The sequence below is a fragment of the Orcinus orca genome, chromosome 4 (assembly GCF_937001465.1).
Source record: "Orcinus orca chromosome 4, mOrcOrc1.1, whole genome shotgun sequence".
Classification (NCBI taxonomy): Eukaryota; Metazoa; Chordata; class Mammalia; order Artiodactyla; family Delphinidae; genus Orcinus; species Orcinus orca.
This window is the reverse complement of record NC_064562.1, coordinates 28,887,931-28,915,767: the sequence shown is the minus strand read 5'-3', so window position 1 is coordinate 28,915,767 and position 27,837 is coordinate 28,887,931. Positions and strand designations below refer to the sequence as shown.

General features: G+C 40.3%; 1 protein-coding gene across 5 annotated transcripts in view; it reads right to left on the bottom strand.

Annotated features, from left to right (window-relative positions):
• ARHGAP10 (Rho GTPase activating protein 10) overlaps positions 1 to 27,837 on the bottom strand; it is a 325,463-nt gene that overhangs the window by 93,381 nt on the left and 204,245 nt on the right. For all 5 annotated transcript variants that reach the window (XR_007476997.1, XM_033402919.2, XM_004263621.4 and 2 more), the window contains 2 exons: positions 13,253 to 13,311; positions 635 to 740 (listed from right to left, as the gene is read on the bottom strand). Coding sequence is in view for 4 of the 5 variants with exons in the window: in XM_033402919.2 (XP_033258810.1) it covers positions 635 to 740; positions 13,253 to 13,311 (165 nt within the window). In the remaining variant the exon portion in view is untranslated. The remainder of the gene's footprint in view (positions 1 to 634; positions 741 to 13,252; positions 13,312 to 27,837) is intronic.

The following is a 27,837-nucleotide window of genomic DNA, read 5'->3' as shown; positions in this document are numbered from 1 at the left end:
TTACTAGCAGTAGGACCCTTGGAAACTCATAATATCCTCTGGCCTTCAGTTTCTTTTTCATGTGAAATATGGGTTGTAAAACACAGCATTCCTCAGCTTCCTCCCACCTCTAAAATTTTACAATTACAGTGATCTAGGAGTCCTTTATATATGAAGAAAGAGCTAATTTTTCCACTGAATTCTTAGTTTTTGCTTGCTTTGTAAAGAGGGAGTGAAAGGAATAAACTGGATCCTATGAAATAACTACGTATTATTGGATTAAACAAACTTGAAGGACATGTTCAGACTCAGAGTTAGGTAGGTGTGAAAGCAAAGCTAAATTTGCTAACAGGCTTATAATCACATTTCCAGAATCTGTAAGCAGGGAAACGTATAAGATTCTCTTTTCTTACTTCAAATCAAACCCTGAGTTGCTGGCAGTGACGTTAAGCAAATAATTATACGACTTCATGAAAGCATCATATTTCATCACTCTTGTCCAAAACACACACAATAAGGCAAGTGTCCAGCCTGCCCTCGCAGGTGTGGTCCCTGGTATTGTGTAAACAGCCCCAGCTCCAAGTGTTACATATCTGACACCACCGCACGGCGCCCAGAGCAAAATAAAGCAAGTTCGGAAGAAAAAGAGGCTTACTTTGTTAAGTGTTTCACCAGAATATCCAACATTTCTTTATTTTTCTCCGGCAGTTTGTGTACCAAGAAATGGATAGCGTTAACACGAGATTCTGGGCTGCCGCTTTCTTTTAAGAAAAGAAAAAAAGAAAGAAAAGAAAAAGAAAAACAATGGTTAGCAGAGAACTCAGAATCAAATATATTCCTAAAAACAATTACAATAGCTCATCCGTTAAATCTTCAAGCAGATAATTTACATGTATTTTGCCACTTTTCAAAGGAAAAGAACATCCATCCATCCATCTTTCTCCCTATTATGAATCTTCTATGCCTCCCCCTAGACGTAATGTCAGCGGGGCTACAATTAGTGCCTTTCCCTCTGCTGATACTTAAGAAGAGAGGGCAACTACGGATTCTCCCTCTGGCACGCTGCACCTCAAGTCTGCTCCTCGCTTACCTGATGAGTCTAGTCACTGGGTCACTGCCCCACATTGGAATGCAAATAAAATACCAGGATTAGGTTCCTCCCTTTTATGGGTTAAACTTTATCCCCCCCAAATGATATGCTGAAACTGCAAACCCTCCTCCACCCCAGTATCTCAGAATGCGACTATTTTTAAATGTACCAGGGATTTGTTTTTATCAGGTGTGGTAAGACACGCAGACATGGAAACAACTCTCAGGAACGAAGACGCTTGTCCTCACAGATCCCTAGAAACGGGAGGCATGGCATGGCATGCAGGGCCGCATGGGGAAGCACCGGGGAGGTCAGGAGGCAATGAGCAAAAGGAAAATGTGGGCAAGAGGGTTTATTGCAGTATCCACATGAAGGAACAGGCAAGGCAGGGTAAGCAGGCTTAAGACTGGTTGCTGTGAATTTTTTCAGCAGGCTCGGGGGTATAGAGATTGTTCCTGATTACCTGGTTCCTGGCTCTGAGGCAGTTAAGGCAGAAGGATATTGGTCTGGAGTGTTCGAACCCGAAAGATGGGGTCGGGGAGGGAAAAACGGGCTCTGGATTGGTTAGTCTGCACATGGAAAGTGTGCTCAGGTTAAATATCTCTAGGAATTGGTTAGCCCCAGGAAGGGCAGTCTCCCCAGGGTCAGTCAAGCCCCAGATGTCAAAACATTAGAATAATGAGACATACTTGACAGTGCTTATCTGGAATAAGGTCACTGCAGATATCGTTAGTTAAAATGAGACCACAGTGGGGCAGGGTGGTCCTTTAATCCAAGGACTGGTATCCTTATAAGAAAACAAAGACGTAGAGGGAAGATGGCCACGTGAAGGCAGACATACGGGAGAGTATCATGTATCAATGGAGACAGAGATTGAAGAGATGTGCCTACAAGCCAAGGAATGCCAAGGATTGCCAGGAAACACCAGAAGGTGGATGGGGCAAGGCTCCTTCTCTAGAGCCTTCCAAGGAAGCATGGCTCTGCTGACACCCTGATTTGGGACCTCACCTCTAGAATTGTGAGAGAATAAATTTCTGCTGTTTTAAGCCATCTGGTGTGTGGTACTTTGTCACAGCAGCTCTAGCGAACAAATATTGAATATATTACCTTTATCCCTTGGACTTTGGTATTAATGATCGTCCATGGCTCTTACGAACAATGTGCCCAAATTCCCTTTATTGTGTTGATAGAATATTATGGGACAAATCGATACAATGCTATGATTGAGAATTATGCTAGAGTTGTCAGGGGTGTCAAAGAAGTGACCCATAAGAACTAGGTGCTCCATTTACCACAGCAGGAAGGAAGGTTACAAATCGCTATGGAAGTTCACAGAGAGCGGCCAGGGATGCTCAGGAAGGTTTCGCATAAGGGAGAATGTTCGAGTCAGGGCTTGAAGAACGGGAGAGGTTTCAGGGAAGGGTGGAACTAAGGGGTGTGGGGTACATTCTGGATTCAGCAAACAGTGTGAGAAAATACACAGCCTATTCAGAGACCGCTCCTAAGCTTACATAAAGGTGGTCAGGGCCAAACTCTGGTCCGTAAAGACCAATATTACTCAGCCATAAAAAAGAACAAAATAAATATATATATATATATATAAAAATTAAAAAATAATAAGAAGAAGAACAAAATAATACCATGTGCAGCAACATGGATGGACCTAGAGAATGTCATACTGAGTGCAGTAAGTCAGACAGAGAAAGACAAATATATGATATCGCTTATAGGTGAAATCTAAAAAACAATGGTACAAATGAACTTATTTACAAAACAGAAATAGAGTCACAGATGTAGAAAACAAACTTATGGTTACCAAGGGGGAAGTGGGGGAGGGATAAATTGGGAGATCAGGATTGACATATACACACTACTATATATAAAATAGATAACTAATAAGGACCTACTGTATAGCACAGGGAACTCTGCTCAATACTCTGTAATGACCTACCTGGCAAAAGAATCTAAAAAAGAGTAGATATATGTATAAATGATTCACTTTGCTGTACAGCAGAAACTAACACAACATTGTAGATCAACTATACTCCAATAAAAATTAGTTAAAAAAGAGAACTTGTCTTTACTGGTTGCTTCTAAATTAGTCACTGAAAGTAAAGCAAGGAAGGGATATGAGGAGAGTTAAATTGGGGGGAAAACATACCTGACATTTGTACAGGATTAATTAGAATGGGGAAAAGAGCAAACTAAGAGGGAACCGCTATGTGGTCAAGAAGTATTGAGGCAGGAAGGGGCGGGGACTGGGGTGGGGAAAGGGATCAAACTACAAATAAGGAAATAGAGCAAAGAAGTATAGTTTGCAGTCAGATGGTGGAATCACCGCTTCCAAGTGACAGCTAAGTGGCCTTGGGCAAGTTACCTAACCTCGCTGGGCCTCAGGGTCCTCACCTGCAAAATGAAGTGAATAGCACTACCTCAGAAGGCCACTTGAGATTCCGTGAGGCGGCATCTGTAAAGCACTTAGCCCCAGCACCTGGCATACAGAGGCGCTGGACCGCTGTTAGCAGTCACTGCTGATGCTGTTCACGTCACTGTTGATGTCTGTGCTCCTCTTATGTCAGAGCTACTATGGAAGAGGTAGAATTGACAGGATTTAGCCTCAGACCAGCTACGGGTCAAAAGAAAGAGGCAAAGATGACTGACGTTTCATGTCCTGGTTACCTGGCAGTACGGTCAGTTCTGCTGACAGACAGGAACCCAGGAGGCGAAGCGGGTTTGGGGAGGAAGACGATGGTGGAAGTGATGGAGAAAGTAACATTCAGGGGCTGCTATTCTAGCAGGTATCTGGGAAGGGGAAGAGGCTTTAGAGCTGAAGGCCAGCCACGCTCTCCAAAGGGTGTGACCTCCAGCAGGTGGCCAAGACTGCCCGAGTACTTCAGAGGCTAACAGAGGACGCAGTGGGGAAAAGAGCTCCAAAGACGTACAGGGGAGCTAAGCAAAGCACAGGAGGAGGAAGAGACAAGAGGACCAGGGAGTTTCAGGGTCATCAGAAAGTCAAGTGAGAAGAAACCTGCAAAGACTGGGGAGCTAGTGCTATCCAGAGTTACGGGAGACTGGGGAATCGAAAGACAGAGAAGGGGGCCACAGCTAAATTTACCAATTTTTACAAAAAAAGAGGTTAAAGAGTGAAGTGCTGAAGAGGATGGAGAGGGTGGGTTTCAGACCAACGGTTCAAAACAGAAGAAAGGGAAGGGAAGGGGAAAGAAAGGTAAAGTAGATCAAGAACAGGGAATTTGGGTGGGAGGGAGGGAGAAGCAAGAGGGAAGAGACATGGGAACATATGTATATGTATAACTGATTCACTTTGTTATAAAGCAGAAACTAACACACCATTGTAAAGCAATTATACTCCAATAAAGATGTAAAAAAAAAAAAAAAGAACAGGGAATTTGGTGGGGCTTTTGTTTGGTTTTTATAACTAAGGTGCAATTGACATGTAACATTATATTAGTTTCAGGTGTACAACATAGTGATTCAATATTTGGATACACTGCAAAATGATCACCACAATAAGTTACCAATTTTTTTTCTTGTGATGAGAATTTTTAAGATCTACTCTCTTGGGACTTCCCTGGTGGCGCAGTGGTTAGGAGTCCGCCTGCCAATGCAGGAGACACGGGTTTGAGCCCTGGTCCGGGAGGATCCCACATGCCACAGAGCAGCTAAGCCCGTGTGCTACAACTGCTGACCCAGCGCTCCAGAGCCCGCAAGCCACAACTACTGAAGCCCGCGTGCCTGGAGCCTGTGCTCTGCAGCAGGAGAGGCCACTGCAATGAGAAGCCCACGTGTAGCAACAAAGACCCAATGCAGCCAAAAATAAATACATAAAATAAATTTATATATAAAAAAGATCTACTCTCTTAACAACTTTCAAATATACAATATAGTATTAGCAACTATAGTCATCATGCTGTACATTACATCCTCATGACTCATTTATCTTTTTTTTTCTCATTTATCTTATAATTGGAAGTCTGTACCTTTTGACCCACTTCTCCCACTTTGCCCACCCCCTGGCCTCCCACCTCTGTCAACCATCCATCTGTTCTCTGTACCTATGAACTTGGGTTTTTTGTTTTGGATTTTTTTTTTTTTTAAGAGTCCACAAATAAGTGAGATGATACAGTATTTATCTTTCTCTGCTTGACTTCGGGAATTTTTTTTCAAAACGATAATAGTTTCACCTTCTTATCATTGTAAAAATTAAATATCTTTTCTGCTAAAATGTTAGGAAACATAGATAAAATAAAAATTCAGTTGAAAAAAACACTAAAAATCTGAAATATATAGAGTTGAGAAAGACCAAACAATCAGATTACACAGAACTCCTACAAATCAGAAAAGAGAGAACCCAAAAGAAAAACAGGGAAAAGCATGGAGCAGAAACTTCATGAAAGGGGACAGCCATACCACCAATAAGTGTATGGAAAAAGCACTAAACCTCATTAGTTATCAGAAAAACAGAAATTAAAACCACAATAAAGGATTCCTATACACCCATCAGGATGGCTTTAAGTGAATATTAAGCTTGGGCAAGGACACGAAGAAACTGGAACTGTCACAGAGTAACTGGGCGGGAATAATTAAATGGTACAACCACTCTGGAGAACTGTTAGTTAGGCAGTATCTACTAATGTTGAACACACACATTCCCAACGACCCCAAAATGTCATGCATAGGACCATTCACTAAAGGACACATAGCAGAATGTTCTCGGCAGCAGCACCCTTGGTAACAGTCCAAAACCGAAGCAACTCAAGTACCCATCAAGAGCAGAACAGGAGGGTGGTGGTATATTCATACCATGGAATACTGTACTGCAAGGAGAGTGAACGATCCACTGATTCACTCAACAGGAATGAATCTCACAAGATAAGCAAAAGCAGCCAGACACATTGGTATATTATGTTTGATTCCATTTACAAAAAAGGTCAAATGCAGCACCCCTCGCCTGTGGTGTCAGAAGTCAGGAGCGTGCTCACATATCATGGGGGTGGATGGTGACCGTGTGGGTATGAGGAAGGGCTTCTGACAATGTTTTTGTTTTTTTTTTTTTTTTTTTTTTGCAGTTCACGGGCCTCTCACTGTTGTGGCCTCTCCCGTTGCAGAGCACAAGCTCTGGATGCGCAGGCTCAGCGGCCATGGCTCACGGGCACAGCCGCTCCGCAGCATGTGGGATCTTCCCGGACCGGGGCACGAACCCATGTCCCCTGCATCGGCAGGCGGACTCTCAACCACTGCACCACCAGGGAAGCCCTTTTTTTTTTGACTGCACCACTTGGCTTGTGGGATCTTAGGTCCCCAACCAGGGATCAAACCCGGGCCCTCGGCTGTGAAAGCGCAGTGTCCTAAACATTGGACCACCAGGAAATTCCCCAATGTTCTATTTCTTGATCTGGGGGCCGATTACATGGCTATCTTGACTCTGAAAATTCATTAAGCTGCACACTTATTATTTACACTTATTATTTGTGCACATTTCTGTTATATTTCAACAAAAAGTTCCTTAAAGTTACTCACACAGTAAATCTCAACCTAAGATAAGCTAGTAATTTTTAAAATTATTTCAGAACGTTTTTCAACAAGATATTGAATATAATTCCCTGTGCTATACAGTAGGTCCTTGTTGTTTATCTATTTTATATATAGTAGTGTGTATCTGTTACTCCCAAGCTCCTAATTTATTTCCCCCTCCCCTTTCCCTTTTGGTAACCATAAGTTTATTTTCAATGTCTGTGAGTCTATTTCTGTCTTGTAAATAAGTTCATTTGTATCATTTTTTTTAGATTCCACATATAAGTGATATATTGTATTTGTCTTTTTCTTTCTGACTTACTTCACTTAGTATGATAATCTCTAGGTCCATCCACGTTGCTACAAATGGCATTGTTTCATTCTTTTCTATGGCTAATATTCCATTGTGTGTGTGTATGTGTGTATACACACACATCTTCTTTACTCATTCATCTGTTGATGGACATTTAGGCTGCTTCCATGTCTTGGCTATTGTAAATAGCGCTGCTATGAACACTGGGGTGCGTATATCTTTTCGAATTAGAGTTTTCATCTTTCCCAGATATATGCCCAGGAGTGGGACTGCTGGATCATATGGTATCTCTATTTTTAGAATTTTAAGGACATTCCATACTGCTCTCTATAGTGGCTACCCTAGTAACTTTTAAATTTAATCATTTCAGAGTTTTCCTTCCTTTTTGGTAATGAGATGTTCAAACAACCTATTTCATTTAATATATAATGGAGGGACTTCCCTGGTGGCGCAGTGGTTAAGAATCCGCCTGCCAATGCAGGGGACATGGGTTCGAGCTCTTCTCCAGGAAGATCCCACATGCCACAGAGCAGCTTAGCTCGTGCACCACAACTACTGAGCCCGCGTTCCTAGAGCCCATGCTCCGCAACCAGAAGCCACCGCAACAAGAAGCCCGCACACCGCAACGAAGAGTAGCCCCCGCTCGCCACAACTAGAGGAAGCCCACGTGCAGCAACAAAGACCCAACGTGGCCAAAAATAAATAAATAAAATTAATTAATTAAAATATATATATATATAATGGACATCTCTCCATGCCTTTAAATGGAGTGCACACCATCAATTTTATGAATATTTAGATCGCTCCCAATGTTTGTAAAGTTAAGTTTGCGCCAATTTACACTTCCAGGAGTAGTGTCTGAGAGGGAGGAACGAGATTTTACAACACAGAACACATTGTTGCTAAAGGGAGGGGAGGGAAAAGGCTAGGAAATGAACAGGCACGTGATAAAGCAGAACGCAAACAATCAAATCATGTAAAAGACTCTTTGATACAGACTACATTTGTCTTCGAAAATAAAAGTACAGCTATCTAAAGAGTTAGGTGATAAATTACAATCAAGTTTTTCATCTGGAGTTAAAACCAACATAATGCCTTACTAAATCAAAGCTGGAGGAAAATGAAAGCAATAAAAATATAATAGCATTTTCAACTCACAGCTTTGATTTTTGAAATGAAATTAAAGCAGGGACTCTCTGAAAAAGTCAAAAATTCCAAAGGAAGAAAAGAATAACTGCCTAGAATAAGAATTTTGTACATTCAAAGACTGAACATTTTTGAAAACTTCACTGAAACACTTTCTAACTCGTGTGTGTCTTGTCATTAATAATCATTTTCCTCCAAAGAAAACCCAACTTTAATATTTTTTTATTCATTACTTATTGAGAAACACAAGATAGGAAAATAGCTTCCCACCTTCTAAGGATAAGGGCCTTCATTTCTAAGTGGAAAATACTAGAATCAGTTTTAAAAATAAAATCAAAACCTTCCACTTGCTTTTTTGAGTCCCTCTCCCACCAGCTCACTCCCATCTCATTTGAAATCATACACACATTCTTTGCCAAGTCTGCTTTTTCCCTTTTCTTCTAAAAAGAAGAATTTGTGTACAGTAAAACTTGTTCCCCATCTTGTTTCATTTTGATATTAATTAATGCTTTGTATTAATGGGCATTTTCATGTGGCTACAATAATGACTTTAAGGTACTCAAAAAGTTTTCTAAGATAAATTACCCTTAGTTGCTTATGCTATGTGCATTTCATTATATTTTAATTGATATAAATTACAAAGAATGCACAGCATAACTTTTTAAAAATCTGAGATACTGAATTAATCATAACACTAAATTCCTGACGAATGCCAGGGACCGGAGTTTACTGTAATAGCAAAAGCATTTTTAATTGTGAAACTACAAATCAGCATCTACAACACTTAATGTCTATCTGCTTATGTTGCTATGCCAGCTAATGGAGACTGAAAAAGATAGGAGCGTAGCTTACTTGACCTTATCAAAGACACACAGACAGGGAAACTTAAATTTGATATTTAAACGTCATCAGTCAGTAATACTGTAATTTCAGGAAAGCATTAGCAGTAACCATTCAAGCACTTCCCACAGCACACGGGGCTTCAATTACCAGACATCAAGCATCCCAGTCCTTCTGTGGGAGACACTATCTAATACCAGCAATTGACTACAGCAGGCTAAGATAGCTTGATGTCATTAAGCATCCGATTCCTTTAATTTCCAGATTTCTGAGTCCCTCCCCACCAAGACAACATGATTTTGTCTTGTTTCCCCTGTCTTGTTTCCCCAGGTTTACCAATAAGGATAGAACATTCTGGCTAAGCAAATGCCAGTGCCTTGGATCCTATAATAGTTTTCTTTTTCATCATAAGTGACTAAAGAACTTTGTGATTATGATTTTGCTTCCCAGGTACCTTGACTACAGGAAGAAAACATACTGAAGACAGCAAGACAAGTGTTCTGGTCTGGGGGACAGAAATTTTTTGTGTGATGCCATATTAGGCGTCCAGGCTTCAGCTGTCATTCTCAAACCAAGTTTAACGTGAGTCCAGCCCTGAAGCATGGATCCAATTCTTACCAATATGATCTGTCAGAGACTCTGAGCCTGAAAGGCTGAGACACACACCAAGGACTACAACATTCTCAAAGGTAATAAACATCATGCAGTAAGAGATCCAGGTAAATGCCTGCCAGCCTTCCCCAGCTGGGAACGACCTTCTGACTCCTGCGTAAACCAAGCAAACTGTACTTTCATCTTATAAATTTCTATACTAAAGGCCCATTATATTCTCTTGCAAGATGGATGGTGTGAAATAATAATAAATATACGTATACTGGTCTCTACACCCAGTTCCTGATGCTGAGCTCCTAAAAGTCTTGTATTTGGGGGTGCTCAGAGAGTCTTTTGTTCTAGTATTTCTAGTTTCTTTTTTTATTTTTTTTTATTTTTGCGGTACGCGGGCCTCTCACTGCTGTGACCTCTCCCTTCGCGGAGCACAGGCTCCGGACGCGCAGGCTCAGCGGCCATGGCTCATGGGCCCAGACGCTCCACGGCATGTGGGATCCTCCCAGACCGGGGCACGAACCTGTGTCCCCTGCATCGGCAGGCGGACTCTCAACCGCTGCGCCACCAGGGAAGCCCTCTAGTTTCTGATACAGAGCTCCTAGGGGCTCTGTCATTTCCTGAGTGATCGGAATGTCTGACACCAAGCTCCTAAGTCCCCTGGAATTTGGGGGCTGATAAGAACATCTTCTGTTTTAATGAGGTGGCTTTTGGTGGGCTTCTAGATGGGGGCTGGTCACAAGAGAGGTTAGAAGCTTGGAATTTTCAGATCTACCCACCATTCTCTGGAGAGGGGAGGGGGCAAGAAATGGAGCTAACAATCCCTCATGGCTACAGGATGAAGCCTTCATAAAAATCCCCCCAGCACAGGGTATGGACTCTAGCAAATTCTCATGTCCAAGGTAGGGGTTACGAGAAAGCTGATTTCTAGCCGGTCAGTCAAAAGTCCCAGGGATAACCTGGGACTTGGAACTGGTGTCTTTCATGGGGGGTGCAGTTTTGTAGGACGAGTCCTTAACTTGTGGGATCAGAGGCTAACTCCAGATAAACAGAATCAGACCTGAATCCAACTGCAGGACACACAGCTGGCATCACAGAATTGGTTGGTGTGGGGAAAACCCACACATTTGGTGACCAGAAGTGCAGTACTATGTATGTACAGAAGACACACAGGAGTGACTTTCCTAGACAGAGGGTCTCCAGTTCCTTTTAGCAATTTTAAGTTAACTCCCTCAGCTGAAAGGGTTATTTGGACGCTTTCAAAAAAAAATGTTTTTTAATTTCTCAATGCATTCACCATTGACCGTAGGTATTTCTTTTAAGAATGAAAAACAAAAGATGTTTGCCTTCTGTGGTGACAACAAAGAAAGAAAATTCACATTTGTATCACACACTCCAGAAATTAACTCACAGGTTCTCAACGGAACTCTACAGGAAAGAAACTGATGAGAAGAAATGAAGGGACCCAGGAGAAACCTTCAGAACCCTCAGCAGGGAGGGGAGAAAAGACCATCTCAACACCACAGAACAGACTGAAACTACCGCACATGACTGAAAAGAATCAAAACTTAGTTTCCATGCTGGTGTGAGAGGCAGTAACAGAGATGGGTGATGCTTGATCATTTTAGAAGTCAGCTCAGCTAAGACTCTGCAGCAAAACAAGGGAATCTCTGCCATCGTTAATGGAAAATGATAGTTTAACTGCAATTCCAAGTTTCCAACATTATTCAAGAGGAGACTAATCCTGGCCACCTGATTTCTGTGACCGTTTTAGTCAACACTGGAAAGGACACATGCAAAGATCAGAGGACCTGCTTCTATACTCTCTGCTGAGAGTGCTCACAAGAGAACTGAATAAAAAATGAAAGTCTGCACTGGAAATGTTGGCCATGAAAATACACCCATTTAATATACGTACTTTTCCCCATTAAATAAGGTAACTATGGGTCCCATGCCAACCGTAACTCCACTTGGGTGCAAATACCTGCCAATAATACAGTAGCTACAGTGTTTCTCTGGAACAGGCTTGTTATTCAAATCATTGTGAAGACTCTATGTCAGATCCCAACATAGTCAGGAAGCAGAACACAAGGTACTCGTCTAGGAGGTGATGCTACCCTTCATACTGGCACAATGTCTTCTCCCACAGTGTTGAAAGATAGCCTCAACAACTCTTGAAACTCACCTCCTACCACCACGGACTTAGTAAACACTTGTAAGTTCCTACCTCTTCATCTGGTAAAATACATCGATGTTAGAATTTCAAACACACTGGATTCGGTTACAAGGCGTGATAATGATACTAACCTGTGGTAACTGAAAACTTTATTCCATAATCCCTTTATCTTTCTCCAATTCTCAAAGGATTCTAGATTAAATTGGCACTCTTCTGCTTTTTCCAGTCTCTGAGGCAAACATGAAACAACTGTCCTCCAATGAGAGTTTAATTTCTCTTCCCCCGGTTTGCCAAAAATGCCACGGGGAAGAATCAAAACAACTAAGCATTTGCTTGAGTTTTTGCCAAGAAATCTTTCCCCCACTTCCTTGATCATACAAACTCCCTTTAAAAAGAAAAAAGAAATCCTCTTCCATGTGAAAACAAAAGTGAACAGAACCATATTTTTGCCTTTTCCAAATGCCTGTTTTATATGTAGAGTCGAACTGGGCCTAACTATTCCTTCTTTCTGCAACCTCCTAGGAACCTTCATGCTGGCTGGAGCAGGGACCTCACAAGAAGATACATTTAAAGCAATGTTCAGGCAGGAGTAACACAGGACCCAAGGGATTGCGCTAAAGTTTTCAACAGATGAAACGATGGAATACATCCAAGGGAAGAAAATAAAAGGAAATGGAGATACAGTTACAACTACTGTCAGTGCACCTGTGAAAACCAATACTGCAGGTTTTAGCCAGTGGAACTGGGGTTTTGAATTTTAAATAAAGATCTCCAAAATCTGGCAAGTCACTTAACATGTCTCCACCTTCCTTTCCTTAACTATTAAATACCTAACACCAGAATATTTTGGAAGACTGGGATGATTTAACACCAAGTGTCGAATAGAAAAAGTGAGTGTGTACAGCAGAGAGTGTAAGAGAGTGTATCAGAGAGAGAAAACAAGAAAGCTCGAAATGAGTATGACTCACAAAAAATTTAATCACAAATTAAAATGCTACCAACTATAAGCCTTTTTCATTTAACATTTTATCACACAGAATTCACTCTCTACCAAATATTGTGTGGGCTTCCGGTATGAGCTCACAATATTCCTTCTGCCTGCAATTTCCATCTCAATATCTTTCTACGTGAAGTCATTTCCAACATGCGAATCTCTCCGAATCTGCTAATCTCCCCAACCGTCTGTAAGTTAAGTACTCCTGTGTTCCCATCGTACTGTGCTCACGTCATTATTATAAACATTATGGTCCAGGGAGAGGTGTGTGTGCCCCAATACTTGCTAAAGAATTGGCTCCTGGGGGCAGAAATCCTTTCATGGCTCTATATATTCATTATATACCAGTGACTAGTGCACAGTAGGACATAAATACATGTCTGTGAGTGAATGAATGAATAAATATATTAATTGTCCCTTTTTTCATCTTCTAAAAGGGGGGGGCAAACACCTCCTCAAGTGATTTCCATTTTTAACACAGATTACAATAACATAAAGATAAATTTTTCATGTGGACATTTCAGTTTGTACACACTGTCAATCACAAAACTGTTTCTATCACCTCGATGCAATACGTACTGGCTGGAACGATGAAGTCTCCGTGTAATTCATAGGTCATCAGCGGCTCTGGAAGACTCCTGTATTAAAAGAACAGCTTAGAATTACCAAACAAATACAAATAGGTCACCTCTTTTTGCATTCATTTTTTATAAAAGGATATTAAATATGTCATGCATTTCTTAATGTACAAAACTTCCCTAGGAAATACTTTTACATATCAAAGAAGATACATCATTCAAATGGATTCCTTTATTAAGTGTTATCTGCACCACGCACTGTCCAAGCTTAAGTAGTCACAAATCTCTATCAGATCTAAGCACACAGTATTTCATAATTAATCTTGGAAAGTACCTTTATAAACATCTGATTTCATGTATAAAACTCCCTTCCACATACTAACTTATTTAAAGTCAAATATTCTATCCAACCAAATATAAACATATAATTTTGAAAATCACCTCTAGGATATTAACTGGATGCCACAAAAAAAATATGGAAAAGATTAAACAAATTTAAAGAAATCAAGTCCTCTTTTTTTTTTTAAGATTTTTTTGATGTGGACCATTTTTAAAGTCTTTATTGAATTTGTTATAATACTGTTTCTATGTTTTGTTTTGTTTTTGTTTTTGTTTTTGTTTTGGCCATGAGGCATGTGGGATCTTAGCTCCCCGACCAGGTATTGAACCCACACCCCCCGCACTGGAAGGTGAATTCTTAACCACTGGACCACCAGGGAAGTCCCTCCAGTCCTCTTCTCTTACATCTCTATTATAAAAATATGATATCCAATATTGATGTATGCCTATGAAATAACAGAGAAATGAAATAAAATTGATGACAAAAAACACCCATATCATTTTAATTTTCTACAAACAGATTACATAAATGGTAGATTTTTATCCTGTGGTCAACAGAATGTTACGGTTCAATCAACATTTATACATATCTTAAATTTTAAAAGACCAGATCTCCAGACTCTATAAACACCGAAAGAACACTAAGACAAGTTATCAATCTGTACAGCCCTTCTGGAGGGCAGTCTGGCAAGATAAAAGATAAAAACTTTTAAAAGGTTTAAATCACGTAGCCCAGAAACTCCTCTTCAAATGCTTAAAAAAAAAAGACATCAAAGATACACACACAAAAAAATTTTAAACATATGCAAAAGCCCCCCAAAAATGCCAGGGATAAAGAAGGTCATTTCATATTGATAAAGAGGTCAATTCATCAAGAAGACATAATAATCCTAAATGGTTGTTTGTTTTTTTTTAACAATCCTAAATGTTAGTGGGTCTAATAACAGGATCTTCAAAATCCAGGAAGCAAAAATGGATGGAACTGCAAGGAGAAATAGACAAATCCACAAATATGGCCAGAGACTTAAATACCTCTGTGTCTCAATAACTGATAGAACGAGTAGACAAAATCAGTTAGGATAGAGAAGATTTGACCAAAGCTATCAACCAACTTCACCTGACGGGTACGTCCATCACCTAAATGAAACGCCATCCAAAAGCAACAGAAGACACATTCTTTCCCAGTGCATATGAAGCATTTATCAAGATAAAGATATCCTGGACCATGAAACAAATCTCCATAAATTTAAAAGGGTTCAATTTATACAGGGTATTTCTCTGATTACAGTAAAAATTAAATTAGAAATCAATAACAGAGATATCTAGAAAACCTCAAAGAAAGGAATATCAGGAAGTATTCTGAATTGAAACAAAAATGAAAATACAACATATCAGAATTCAAGGGATGTTGGTAAAGCAGTATTTGGTGGTAAATACTGGGGTTTCTAAGTACCTATGTTAGAAAAAAGAAAGGTCTGAAACTTCCTACCTTAAACAGCCAAAAAGAAAGTAAAGTAAACCCAAAATAAGCAGAAAAACAGAAACAAAGACCAGAGCAGAAATCAATTAAACAGAAAACAAACAAACAGAAACAGAGAAAATAAATAAATCCAAAAACTGGTTCTTCGAAATAATCAATAAAGTTGGTAAGTCTAGCCATAATAATTAGGAAATAAAAGAAAACACAAATCACCAATCAGAAGTAATAGAGGCGACTGAAGAATCACTCCAGGTTCTAAAGTATTACAAAGAAAATAAAATATTATGAAAATATTCATGCCCACAAATTCAACAGTTTAGATGAAATGGACAAATGTCTCAAAAGACACAAACTACTAAGTCTCACTCCAAAAGAAACAGGTAACCTGAGAAACAGGTAACCCATATCAATTAGAGAAAATGAATTTGTAGTTAAAAATCCTGCCAATAAGAAAGCTCTAGGCCCAAATGACTCACTGATAAATTCTATCAAACAGTTAAAAAAGAAATAATACCAATTCTATGCAAATCCTTCCAGAAAAGAGAAGAGGGAATATTTTCTAACTCATTCTTTGATGTCAGCATTTACCTTAGTACCAAAATTAAATACATTATAAGAAAACTACAGACCGGTATTACTCATGAATGTAGATGCAACTACTCTAAATAAAACGTTAGCAACTAGAATTCAACAAGATAAAAAAAAGGATAATACATCATGACCAAGCTGGGTTTATCACAGAAATGTAACTGCCTTAATATTAAATTAAAATCAATGCAACTCACCATACTAGCAAACAATAGACAATTCAGTGGAGAAAGGATAGTTTTTCCCACAAATGGTACTGAAACAACTGGACATCCATATTCAAAAGTGAACTTGGATCCATATTCTATATCTTACACAACGACTAACTTAAAACAGATCATAGATCTAAGTGTAAAACCTAAAACTACAAAACTTCTAGAAGAAAACATAAAATCTTTGTGACTTTGGATTAGGCAAAAGCACAATCCATAAAGTACAGTCCATAAAAACTAGTAAATTCAACTTCATCAAAATTTTTAAAGGCTCTTTGCAAGGCACTTTTAAGGGAATGAAAATACAAGCCAGGAAGCCATGAAGAAAACATCTGCAAAGCACATTATCTAAAGACTTGTATCCGAAATATCAAGATTTGGCAATGTATAAAGGAAATGGAACTCTTGTACATCGTAAGTGGAAATGTAATGAAAAACAACCACTTTGGAAAAAAGTTTGTCCGTTTCCCCAAAAGTTAAACATACACCTATCGTACAATCCAGGCGTTATACTCTTAGGATTTACCCAAGAGGAATGAAAGCCTACGTTCACTCAAAGATTTGTACACAAAAGTTTTTAGTAGCTTTATTTATAATAGCCAAAAGCTATAAACAACCCAAATATTTATTAACAGGTAAATGGATAAAACAGAAATTTGTGGTGTACCCATAAAATGGAACACTAGTTAGCATTGAGAAGGAATGAACTATTGGTCCTTGCTACAACACAGGTGAATCTGTAATTATGCTGAGTGAAAGAACCCAGATTTTAAAAAGTACATGCTATGTTATTCCATTTACATGAAATTATAGGAAGTGCAAATTAATGTATAATGACAGAAAGCAGACCAGTGGTTTGCCCAGGGATGAGGGAATGAGAAGAGAAAAGTGAGAGACAGGGAGTTCAAAGGGGCTTGAGGAAACTCTGGGGGTGATGGGAGGGTTCAGCCACTTGATTTGGGTGATGGCTTCACAGATGTACACACACATCAAACTTAGCAAAATGTATACTATAAATATATGCAGTTTATTGTACGTCAGTTACACGTCAATAAAACTTCAACAAAATGGAAAAACAAATTTACAGATTATGTTCCCTACATACAATTTTTTATTGAATAAATTTCACTTGGAACATTGGATAAGTTTAAGGTGTACAGCCTATTATTTTGATACATTTATATATTGTGATATCACCGATGTGTCAATATTTATCACATTACATAATTATAGTGTACTATTATTGTCTACATTCATTATACTGTACCTTAGATCTCTAGGGTCTATTTACTATTCATTACAAGTTTGTACCCTTATACACCATCAATCTTATCCCTCCACCATCCCCTAGTAGCCACCATTTTATCTTACATACAGCCTTTGATGCTGCAGGACACACACGGACACACACATGTGCGCGCATGCGCATGAAATGACAGCTGTAGAGGCCAATACTAAAACTTAAAAGCACTAGTGAAGAAAAAACTGTTCTTTTATTTCCTCTCTCCCTCCCCTTCATCCCCTACACTCTCATTTAGGAAAGAAAAATAAAATGAATTACACCACAGACTAAATAAAGAAAAAGAAGAGGCAATCAGAAGGAAACCTTTGGTTTTGTTTCAAAACTCGAACAAGCAGGAAGTAGCGATGAAGGAAAATGCTAATCTGTCAGAGAATGAAAGTTAAAGGGTTTCGAAAAGAAAGGGGGAAAAATGAGAACACTCAGAAACCCCATAGAGAGCATTTCTTTTCCAATAAAAATGAATTTGTATCTAGGTATCTTCTACATGCTGCTTATATCACTGCTGTATGTCTAGCCAGGCAATGCAGCATAAAAAAATAAGTATTAAGTATTGTTAATGTTGGGGAAGCAGTAATAAAAATGACAAGTTCCCCATACAAAATTCATTATATTGAGTCATCATACCTGTCGGCTTCTCACCCAACATGAACTACCTTCTCAACGGGCTCTGTGTAGAGGTATAAAGCATAATATTTACTAGGGTGGCATTTTCTTCCCCAAAAGTCCCATTCTCATTTCCAGGCTTAGAAGTTTCTTCCAGGTAAAATCATTTTACTACAAACCTCACAAAATAGCTCATCTCTCCCCTGACAATGGGAAAATGCTGAAATGAACACATGACCGGAAATCAAAATTATGGTCGGAACAGATGGGAAATCAACGAGAGGGCTGGAATCCAACCCTCGTTTTAGCTTAAAAAAAAAAAAAAAAAAAACAACTTCGCCTCAAGTCAGAAGAAGATGACGGGAGATGCCATACATGTGTCTATCGCACATCTTTTTCTACCTCCCAGACCCTGGAGGCTTTGCTCATTTTAGTTTAGTGTTTGTTGGGGGACGGAGGGGGGATGGGGATGTTTGGCTATTTCCCTTCATCTATTTCCAACCTCCGATCCAATATTTGCAGCGAAAAGAATTCAAGGGCAACAGCTTCTTTGGTGAGAAAAGCTATATTCAGCTTCGCGTCACTGTGCCATAAGTGACCCAGGCAGGCTGGCTCCAGAGCCCATGCTCCAAACCATCACACTGTATTACCTCTTGTGCTAAAAGAAACACCCTTGCTTGACCGTAACCAGGTAGCCAAAATGAAGGTAAATAAAAACCTCAGTTTTCTCCTCTTTGGTGCATCACCAGAAAACTTATTAAATCCTGATTACTGCATCTTCAGTTGCTAAAAATAACATAGGGGAAGGGAACAGCAACCTAACTTTCAAATCTCCCAAGGCATCTGCCATTTTATGATAATCACTTTATCACCTTCAGGCAGCCTGTGTGTATTGTTAGGAGTGAAGTTATACAATAATAGCATCTCCTAATGTTCTTCTGTAGGCAATGCTTGCTTAAAAGTGAAATTCAATAGGATGAAGCAATGTAAAGAGAAAAAAAACAGAAAAAGTAACACAAGACCAGAGACAAGAAGGAACTAACTTCAGAGAGTATAAAGAACCAGAAAGAGGGCTTCCCTGGTGGCGCAGTGGTTGGGAGTCCGCCTGCCGATGCAGGTGACGCGGGTTTATGCCCCAGTATGGGAAGGTCCCACATGCCGCGGAGCGACTGGGCCCGTGAGCCATGGCCGCTGAGCCTGCGCGTCCGGAGCCTGTGCTCCACAACGGGAGAGGCCACAACAGTGAGAGGCCCGCGTACTGCAAGAAAAAAAAAAAAAAAAAGAACCAGAAAGAAACTGTATGTATTGCAGAAAAAGATCCTCTAGTTTATTAAACTAATTCCCCCAACAAGGGAAGAAAGAATCATGTGAAGCAGGAAAAAACACACATGCAATTTACTACAAAAGAAGTGGATTTCTGCCCTTAGCTTCCAACAAATAACCAAATCATTTTGAACTGTACTAGGCATAAGCTTACCAAACAGTAAACTGGGTTTAAAGCTACCTCCTGGCAAGGCACCATCCTCTGCTGGTCAGACTAACATAGGAAATTTATTTTACTTTTATATCCTTCACCCATTCTGTCCTTCATCCGTCTCATACAGGCTTTCTCAACCTCAGCACTACTGACATTTTGGACATCTGGGGACAGGGGAGGGCCGTCTCGCACACTGCAGATGTTCAGCAGTCCATCCCTGGTCTCCACGCGTTAGATGCCAGCAGCATCCCTCTTCAGGAATCCTGCCAACCAAAAATGTCTCCAAATATTGCCAAAGAGCCCTGGAGTAGGGCTGCAGGGTACCAAAATCACCCCCAGTTTAGAACCTCTGCTCTCATATTTGAGTGACAGAGTTAGCTCTAGATGCTGAGATACTGCAATGACCAAAACCACATAAGATGTCAATATCATCAGGAAGTGTACACTCCAATCCCAGGGTTGGGGCTAATGAGATATTACCATAATCCTCATCTAAACCAGTTAGTCACTACCAGTGGCAAACTAAACATAAGCACATAGATTTAGTCTTCATTTTACCCCCTTCTAGAACAGGGATAAGGTCGTCCCACAGCATAAGCAGGGGATTGGTTCCAGGACCCACTCTGGACATCAAAATCTGCAGATGCTCAAGTTCTACAGTCTGGCCTCAGTTTCCACAGATTCAACCAACTGTGGACCGTAAACAACCTACACCATCCGCGGTTGGTTGAATCCGTGAATGTGGGACCAACCTGAGGATACAGAGGACTGACTGTACTTAAAAGGGTAAGAAAAAAAATCTCAAACAGTGGCTAAAAACATCTTCTTTGGCACTTGAGGAAGATGGCGGAAGAGTAAGACACAGAGATCACCTTTCTCCCCACAGATACATCACAAATAACATCTACACGTGGAACAACGCCTACAGAACAGCTACTGAACGCTGGCAGAAGACCTCAGACCTCCCAAAAGGCAAGAAACTCCCCATGTACCTGGGTTGGGCAAAAGAAAAAACAGAGACAAAAGAATAGGGACGGGACCTGCACCAGTGGGAGGGAGCCGTGAAGGAGGAAAGGTCTCCACACACTAGGAAGCCCCTTCGTGGGCGGAGACTGCAGGTGGCGGAGGGGGAAAGCTTCGGCGCCGTGGAGGAGAGCACAGCAACAGGGGTGCAGAGGGCAAAGCAGAGAGATTCCCGCACAGAGGATCAGGGCCGACCAGAACTCACCAGCTCGAGAGGCTTGTCTGCTCACCCGCCGGGGCGGGCGGGGCTGGGAGTTGAGGCTCGGGCTTCGGTCAGAGCTCCGGGAGAGGACTGGGGTTGGCGGCGTGAACACAGCCTGAAGGGGGCTAGTGCGCCACGGCTAGCCGGGAGGGAGTCCAGGGAAAAATCTGGGGCTGCCGAAGAGGCAAGAGACTTTTTCTTCCCTCTTTGTTTCCTGGTGCGCGAGGAGAGGAGATTAAGAGCTCTGCTTAAAGGAGCTCCAGAGACGGGCGCGAGCCACGGCTAACAGCGCGGACCCCAGAGACGGGCCTGAGACGCTAAGGCTGCTGCTGCCGCCACCAAGAAGCCTGTGTGCGAGCACACGTCACTCTCCACACCTCCCTTCCGGGGAGCCTGTGCAGCCCGTCACTGCCAGGGACCCGTGATGATCCAGGGACAACTTCCCCGGGAGAATGTGCGGCGCGCCTCAGGCTGGTGCAACGTCATGCTGGCCTCTGCTGCTGCAGGCTCGCCCCGCATCCGTACCCCTCCCTCCCCCAGACCTGAGTGAGCCAGAGCCCCCGAATCAGCGGCTCCTTTAACCCCGTCCTGTCTGTGCGTGAAAAGACGCCCTCAGGCGACCTACACGCAAAGGCGGGGCCAAATCCAAAGGTGAACCTCGGGAGCTGTGCGAGCAAAGAAGGGAAAGGGAAATCTCTCCCAGCAGCCTCAGGAGCAGCAGATTAAAGCTCCACAATCAACCTGATGTACAGGCATCTGTGGAATACATGAATAGACAACGAATCATCCCAAAGTGAGGAGGTGGACTTTGGGAGACATGATAATTTTCCCTTTTTCTCTTTTTGTGAGTGTGTATGTGTATGTTCTGTGTGTTATTTTGTCTGTATAGCTTTGCTTTCACCATTTTTCCTAGGGTTCTGTCCATCCGTTTTTTTTTTTACTTTAAAAAAATTTTTAATAATTTTTTATTTTAATAACTTTATTTTATTTTATCTTACTTTATTTTATTTTATTTTATCCTCTTTCTTTCTACTTTTTCTCCCTTTTATTCTGAGCTGTGTGGATGAAAGGCTCTTGGTGCTCCAGCCAGGAGTCAGGGCTGTGCCTCTGAGGTGGGAGAGCAGAATTCAGGACACTGGCCCACAAGAGACCTCCCAGCTCCACGTAGTATCAAATGGCGAAAATCTCCCAGAGATCTCCATCTCAACACCAACACCCAGCTTCACTCAACGACCAGCAAGCTACAGTGCTGGACACCCTATGCCAAATAACTAGCAAGACAGGAACGCAACCCCACCCATTAGCAGAGAGGCTGCCTAAAATCATAAGGCCACAGACACCCCAAACACGCCACCACACGTGGACCTGCCCACCAGAAAGCCAAGATCCAGCCTCATCCACCAGAACACAGGCACTAGTCCCCACCACCAGGAAGCCTACACAACACACTGAACCAACCTTAGCCACTGGGGACAGGCACCAAAAACAACGGGAACTACGAACCTGCAGCCTGCAAAAAGGAGACCCCAAACACAGTAAGATAAGCAAAATGAGAAGACAGAAAAACACACAGCAGATGAAGGAGCAAGGTAAAAACCCACCAGACCAAACAAATGAAGAGGAAATAGGGAGTCTACCTGAAAAAGAATTCAGAATAATGATAGTAAAGATGATCCCAAGTCTTGGAAATAGAATAGAGAAAATGCAAGAAACATTTAACAAGGACCTAGAAGAACTAAAGAGGAAACAAGCAATGATGAACAATACAATAAATGAAATTAAAAATACTCTAGAAGGGATCAATAGCAGAATAACTGAGGCAGAAGAATGGATAAGTGACCTGGAAGATAAAACAGTGGAAATAACCTACTGCAGAGCAGAATAAACAAAAAAGAGTGAAAAGAACTGAGGACAGTCTCAGAGACCTCTGGGACAACATTAAACCCACCAACATTCGAATTATAGGGGTCCCATAAGAAGAAGAGAAAAAGAAAGGAACTGAGAAAATATTTGAAGAGATTATAGTTGAAAACTTCCCTAATATGGGAAAGGAAATAGTTAATCAAGCCCAGGAAGCACGAGAGTCCTATACAGGATAAATCCAAGGAGAAATACGCCAAGACACATATTAATCAAACTATCAAAAATTAAATACAAAGAAAACATATGAAAAGCAGCAAGGGAAAAAAAACAAATAACACACAAGGGAATCCCCATAAGGTTAACAGCTGATCTTTCAGCAGAAACTTTGCAAGCCAAAAGGGAGTGGCAGGACATATTTAAAGTGATGAAGGAGAAAAACCTACAACCAAGATTACTCTACCCAGCAAGGATCCCATTCAGATTTGATGGAGAAATTAAAACCTTTACAGACAAGCAAAAGCTGAGAGAGTTCAGCACCACCAAACCAGCTTTACAACAAATGCCAAAGGAACCTCTCTAGGATGAGACACAAAAGAAGGAAAAGACCTACAATAACAAACCCAAAACAATTAAGAAAATGGGAATAGGAACATACATATTGATAATTACCTTAAATGTAAATGGATTAAATGCTCCCATCAAAAGACACAGACTGGCTGAATGGATACAAAAACAAAACCCATATTTATGCTGTCTACAAGAGACCCACTTCAGACATAGTGACACATACAGACTGAAAGTGAGGGGATGGGAAAACATATTCCATGCAAATGGAAATCAAAAGAAAGCTAGAGTACCAATTCTCATATCAGACAAAATAGACTTTAAAATAAAGACTATTACAAGAGACAAAGACGGACACTACATAATGATCAAGGGATCGATCCAAGAAGAAGATATAACAATTGTAAATATATATGCACCCAACATAGGAGCACATCAATATATAAGGCAAATACTAACAGCCATAAAAGGGGAAATTGACAGTAACACAATCATAGTAGGGGACTTTAACACCCCACTTTCACCAATGGACAGATCACCCAAAATGAAAATAAATAAGGAAACACAACCTTTAAATGATACATTAAACAATATGGACTTAATTGATATTTAGAGGACATTCCATCCAAAAACAACAGAATACACATTTTTCTCAAGTGCTCATGGAACATTCTCCATGACAGATCATATCTTGGGTCACAAATCAAGCCTTGGTAAATTTAAGAAAATTGAAATCGCATCAAGTATCTTTTCCGACCACGACGCTATGAGACTAGATAATCAATTACAGGAAAAGGTCTGTAAAAAATACAAACACATGGAGACTAAACAATACACTACTCAATAACGAAGAGATCACTGAAGAAATCAAGGAGGAAACCAGAAAATACCTAGAAACAAATGACAATGGAGACACGACGACCCAAAACCTATGGGATTCAGCAAAAGCAGTTCTAAGAGAGAAGTTTATAGCAATACAATCCTACCTTAAGAAACAGGAAACATTTCAAATAAACAACCTAACCTTGCACCTAAAGCAATTAGAGAAAGAAGAAGGAAAAAACCCCAAGTTCAGCAGAAGGAAAGAAATCATAATGATCAGATCAGAAATAAATGAAAAAGAAATAAAGGAAATGATAGCAAAGATCAATAAAACTAAAAGCTGGTTCTTTGAGAAGATAAACAAAATTGATAAACCATTAGCCAGACTCATCAAGAGAAAAAGGGAGAAGACTCAAATTAATAGAATTAGAAATGAAAAAGGAGAAGTAAAAACTGACACTGAAGCAATAAAAAGGATCATGAGAGATTACTACAAGCAACTCTATGCCAATAAAATGTACAACCTGGAAGAAATGGACAAATTTCTAGATAAATACAACCTTCCGAGACTGAACCAGGAATAAATAGAAAATATGAACAGACCAATCACAAGCACTGAAATTGAAACTGTGATCAAATATCTTCCAAAAAACAAAAGCCCAAGACCAGATGGCTTCACAGGTGAATTCTATCAAACATTCAGAGAAGAGCTAACACCTATCCTTCTCAAACTCTTCCAAAATATAGCAGAGGGAGGAACACTCCCAAACTCAGTCTATGAAGCCACCATCACCCTGATACCAAAAGCAGACAAAGATGTCACAAAGAAAGAAAACTACAGGCCAATATCACTGAGGAACATAGATGCAAAAATCCTCAACAAAATACCAGCAAACAGAATCCAACAGCACATTAAAAGGATCATACACCATGATCAAGTGGGGTTTATCCTATGAATGCAAGAATTCTTCAATATACGCAAATCACTCAACATGATACACCATATTAACAAACTGAAGGAAAAAAACCATATGATCATCTCAATAGATGCAGAGAAAGCTTTCAACAAAATTCAACACCCTTTTATGATAAAAACCCTGCAGAAAGTAGGCAGAGAGGGAACTTTCCTCAACATAATAAAGGCCATATATGACAAACCCACAGCCAGCACTCTCCTCAACGGTGAAACACTGAAACCATTTCCACTAAGATCAGGAACAAGACAAAGTTGCCCACTCTCACCACTCTTATTCAACATAGTTTTGGAAGTTTTAGCCACAGCAGTCAGAGAAGAAAAAGAAATAAAAGGAATCCAAATCGGAAAAGAAGAAGTAAAGGTGTCACTGTTTGCAGATGACATGAAACTATACATAGAGAATCCTAAAGATGCTACCAGAAAACTACTAGAGCTAATCAGTGAATTTGGTAAAGTAGCAGGATACAAAATAAATGCACAGAAATCTCTGGCATTCTTATACACTAATGATGAAAAATCTGCAAGTGAAATTAAGAAAACACTCCCATTTACCACTGCAACAAAAAGAATAAAATTTCTAGGAATAAACCTACCTATCTAGGAATAAACCTACTTAAGGAGACAAAAGACCTGTATGCAGAAAATTATAAGACACTGATGAAAGAAATTAAAGATGATACAAATAGATGGAAAGATATATTATGTTCTTAGATTGGAAGAATCAACATTGTGAAAATGACTCTATTACCCAAAGCAATCTACGGATTCAATGCAATCCCTATCAAACTACCAATGGCATTTTTCACAGAACTGGAACAAAAAAGTTCACAATTTGTATGGAAACACCAAAGACCCCGAATAGCCAAAGCAATCTTGAGAACGAAAAATGGAGCTGGAGGAAACAAGCTCCCTGACTTCAGACTATACTACAAAGCTACAGTAATCAAGACAATATGGTACTAAGAGGGAAGAGATATGGGAACACATGTATATGTATAACTGATTCACTTTGTTATAAAGCAGAAACTAACACACGATTGTAAAGCAATTATACCCCAATAAAGATGTTAAAAAAAAAAAAGACAGTATGGTACTGGCACAAAAACAGAAATATAGATCAGTGTAACAGGACAGAAAGCCCAGAGATAAACCCACGCACATAGGGTCACCTTATCTTTGATAAAGGAGGCAGGAATGTACAGTGGAGATAGGACAGCCTCTTCAATAAGTGGTGCTGGGAAAACCGGACAGGTACATGTAAAAGTATGAAATTAGAACACTCCCTAACACCATACACAAAAATAAGCTCAAAATGGATTAAAGACCTAAATGTAAGGCCAGAAACTATCAAACTGTTAGAGGAAAACATAGGCAGAACACTCTATGACATAAATCACAGCAAGATCCTTTTTGACCCACCTCCCAGAGAAATGGAAATAAAAACAAAAATAAACAAATAGGACCTAATGAACCTTAAAAGCTTTTGCACAGCAAAGGAAACCATAAACAAGACCAAAAAACAACCCTCAGAATGGGAGAAAATATTTGCAAATGAAGCAACTGACAAAGGATTAATCTCCAAAATTTACAAGCAGCTAATGCAGCTCAATATCAAAAAAACAAACAACCCAATCCAAAAATGGGCAGAGGAGCTAAATAGACATTTCTCCGAAGAACATATACAGATCGCCAACAAACACATGAAAGAATGCTCAACATCATTAATCATTAGAGAAATGCAAATCAAAACTACAATGAGATAACATCTCACACTGGTCAGAATGGCCATCAACAAAAAATGTAGAAACAATAAATGCTGGAGAGGGTGTGGAGAAAAGGGAACCCTCTTACACTGCTGGTGGGAATGTGAATTGGTACAACCACTATGGAGAACAGTATGGAGGTTCCTTAAAAAACTACAAATAGAACTACCGTATGACCCAGCAATCCCACTACTGGGCATATACCCTGAGAAAACCATAATTCAAAAAGAGTCATGTACCAAAATGTTCATTGCAACTCTATTTACAATAGTCAGGAGATGGAAGCAACCTAAGTGTCCATCATCGGATGAATGTATAAAGAAGATGTGGCACATATATAAAATGGAATATTACTCAGCCATAAAAAGAAACGAAATTGAGTTATTTGTAGTGAGGTGGATGGACCTAGAGTCTGTCATACAGAGTGAAGTAAGTCAGAAAGAGAAAGACAAATACCGTATGCTAACACATGTAAATGGAATCCAGGAAAAAAAAAATGTTATGAAGAACCTAGGGGTAAGATGGGAATAAAGACACAGACCTACCAAAGAATGGACTTGAGGATATGGGGAGGGGGAAGGGTAAGCTGGGACAAAGTTAGAGAGTGGCATGGACATATACACACTACCAAACGTAAGGTAGATAGCTAGTGGGAAGCAGCCGCATAGCACAGGGAGATCAGCTCGGTGCTTTGTGACCACCTAGAGGGGTGGGATAGGGAGGGTGGGAGGGAGGGAGACGCAAGAGGGAAGAGATATGGGAACATATGTATATGTATAACTGATTCTCTTTGTTATAAAGCAGAAACTAACACACCATTGTAAAGCAATTATACTACAATAAAGATGTAAAAAAATAAAAAATTAAAAAATAAATCTTCTTTAAATAAAATACTTGAAAATAGGTAACACACACCTGAACCCACTGATAAATGTTAATTTCATTAAAAAGTGGGCCAACTGGACAACACAGGCCTCCTGATGTAATAACACAACAGGAATAATACAGCATTGCTATGATGTATTCTTGCAATAAACAAACAAAAGCCGAATGTGAATCTAACGAAGCCTATAGATTTAACTATTAGCTTATAGGAAACATGACAGATAACAGAGAAAGCTGAGGATACCACCAGCCATATCTAAAATGTGGAAAATTCTATTTTAAAAAATGACTCAGGGGCTTCCCTGGTGGCGCAGTGGTTGAGAGTCCGCCTGCCGATGCAGGGGACACGGGTTCGTGCCCCGGTCCAGGAAGATCCCACATGCCGCAGAGCGTCTGGGCCCGTGAGCCATGGCCGCTGAGCCTGCGCGTCCGGAGCCTGTGCTCCGCAACGGGAGAGGCCACAACAGTGAAAGGCCCGCGTACCGC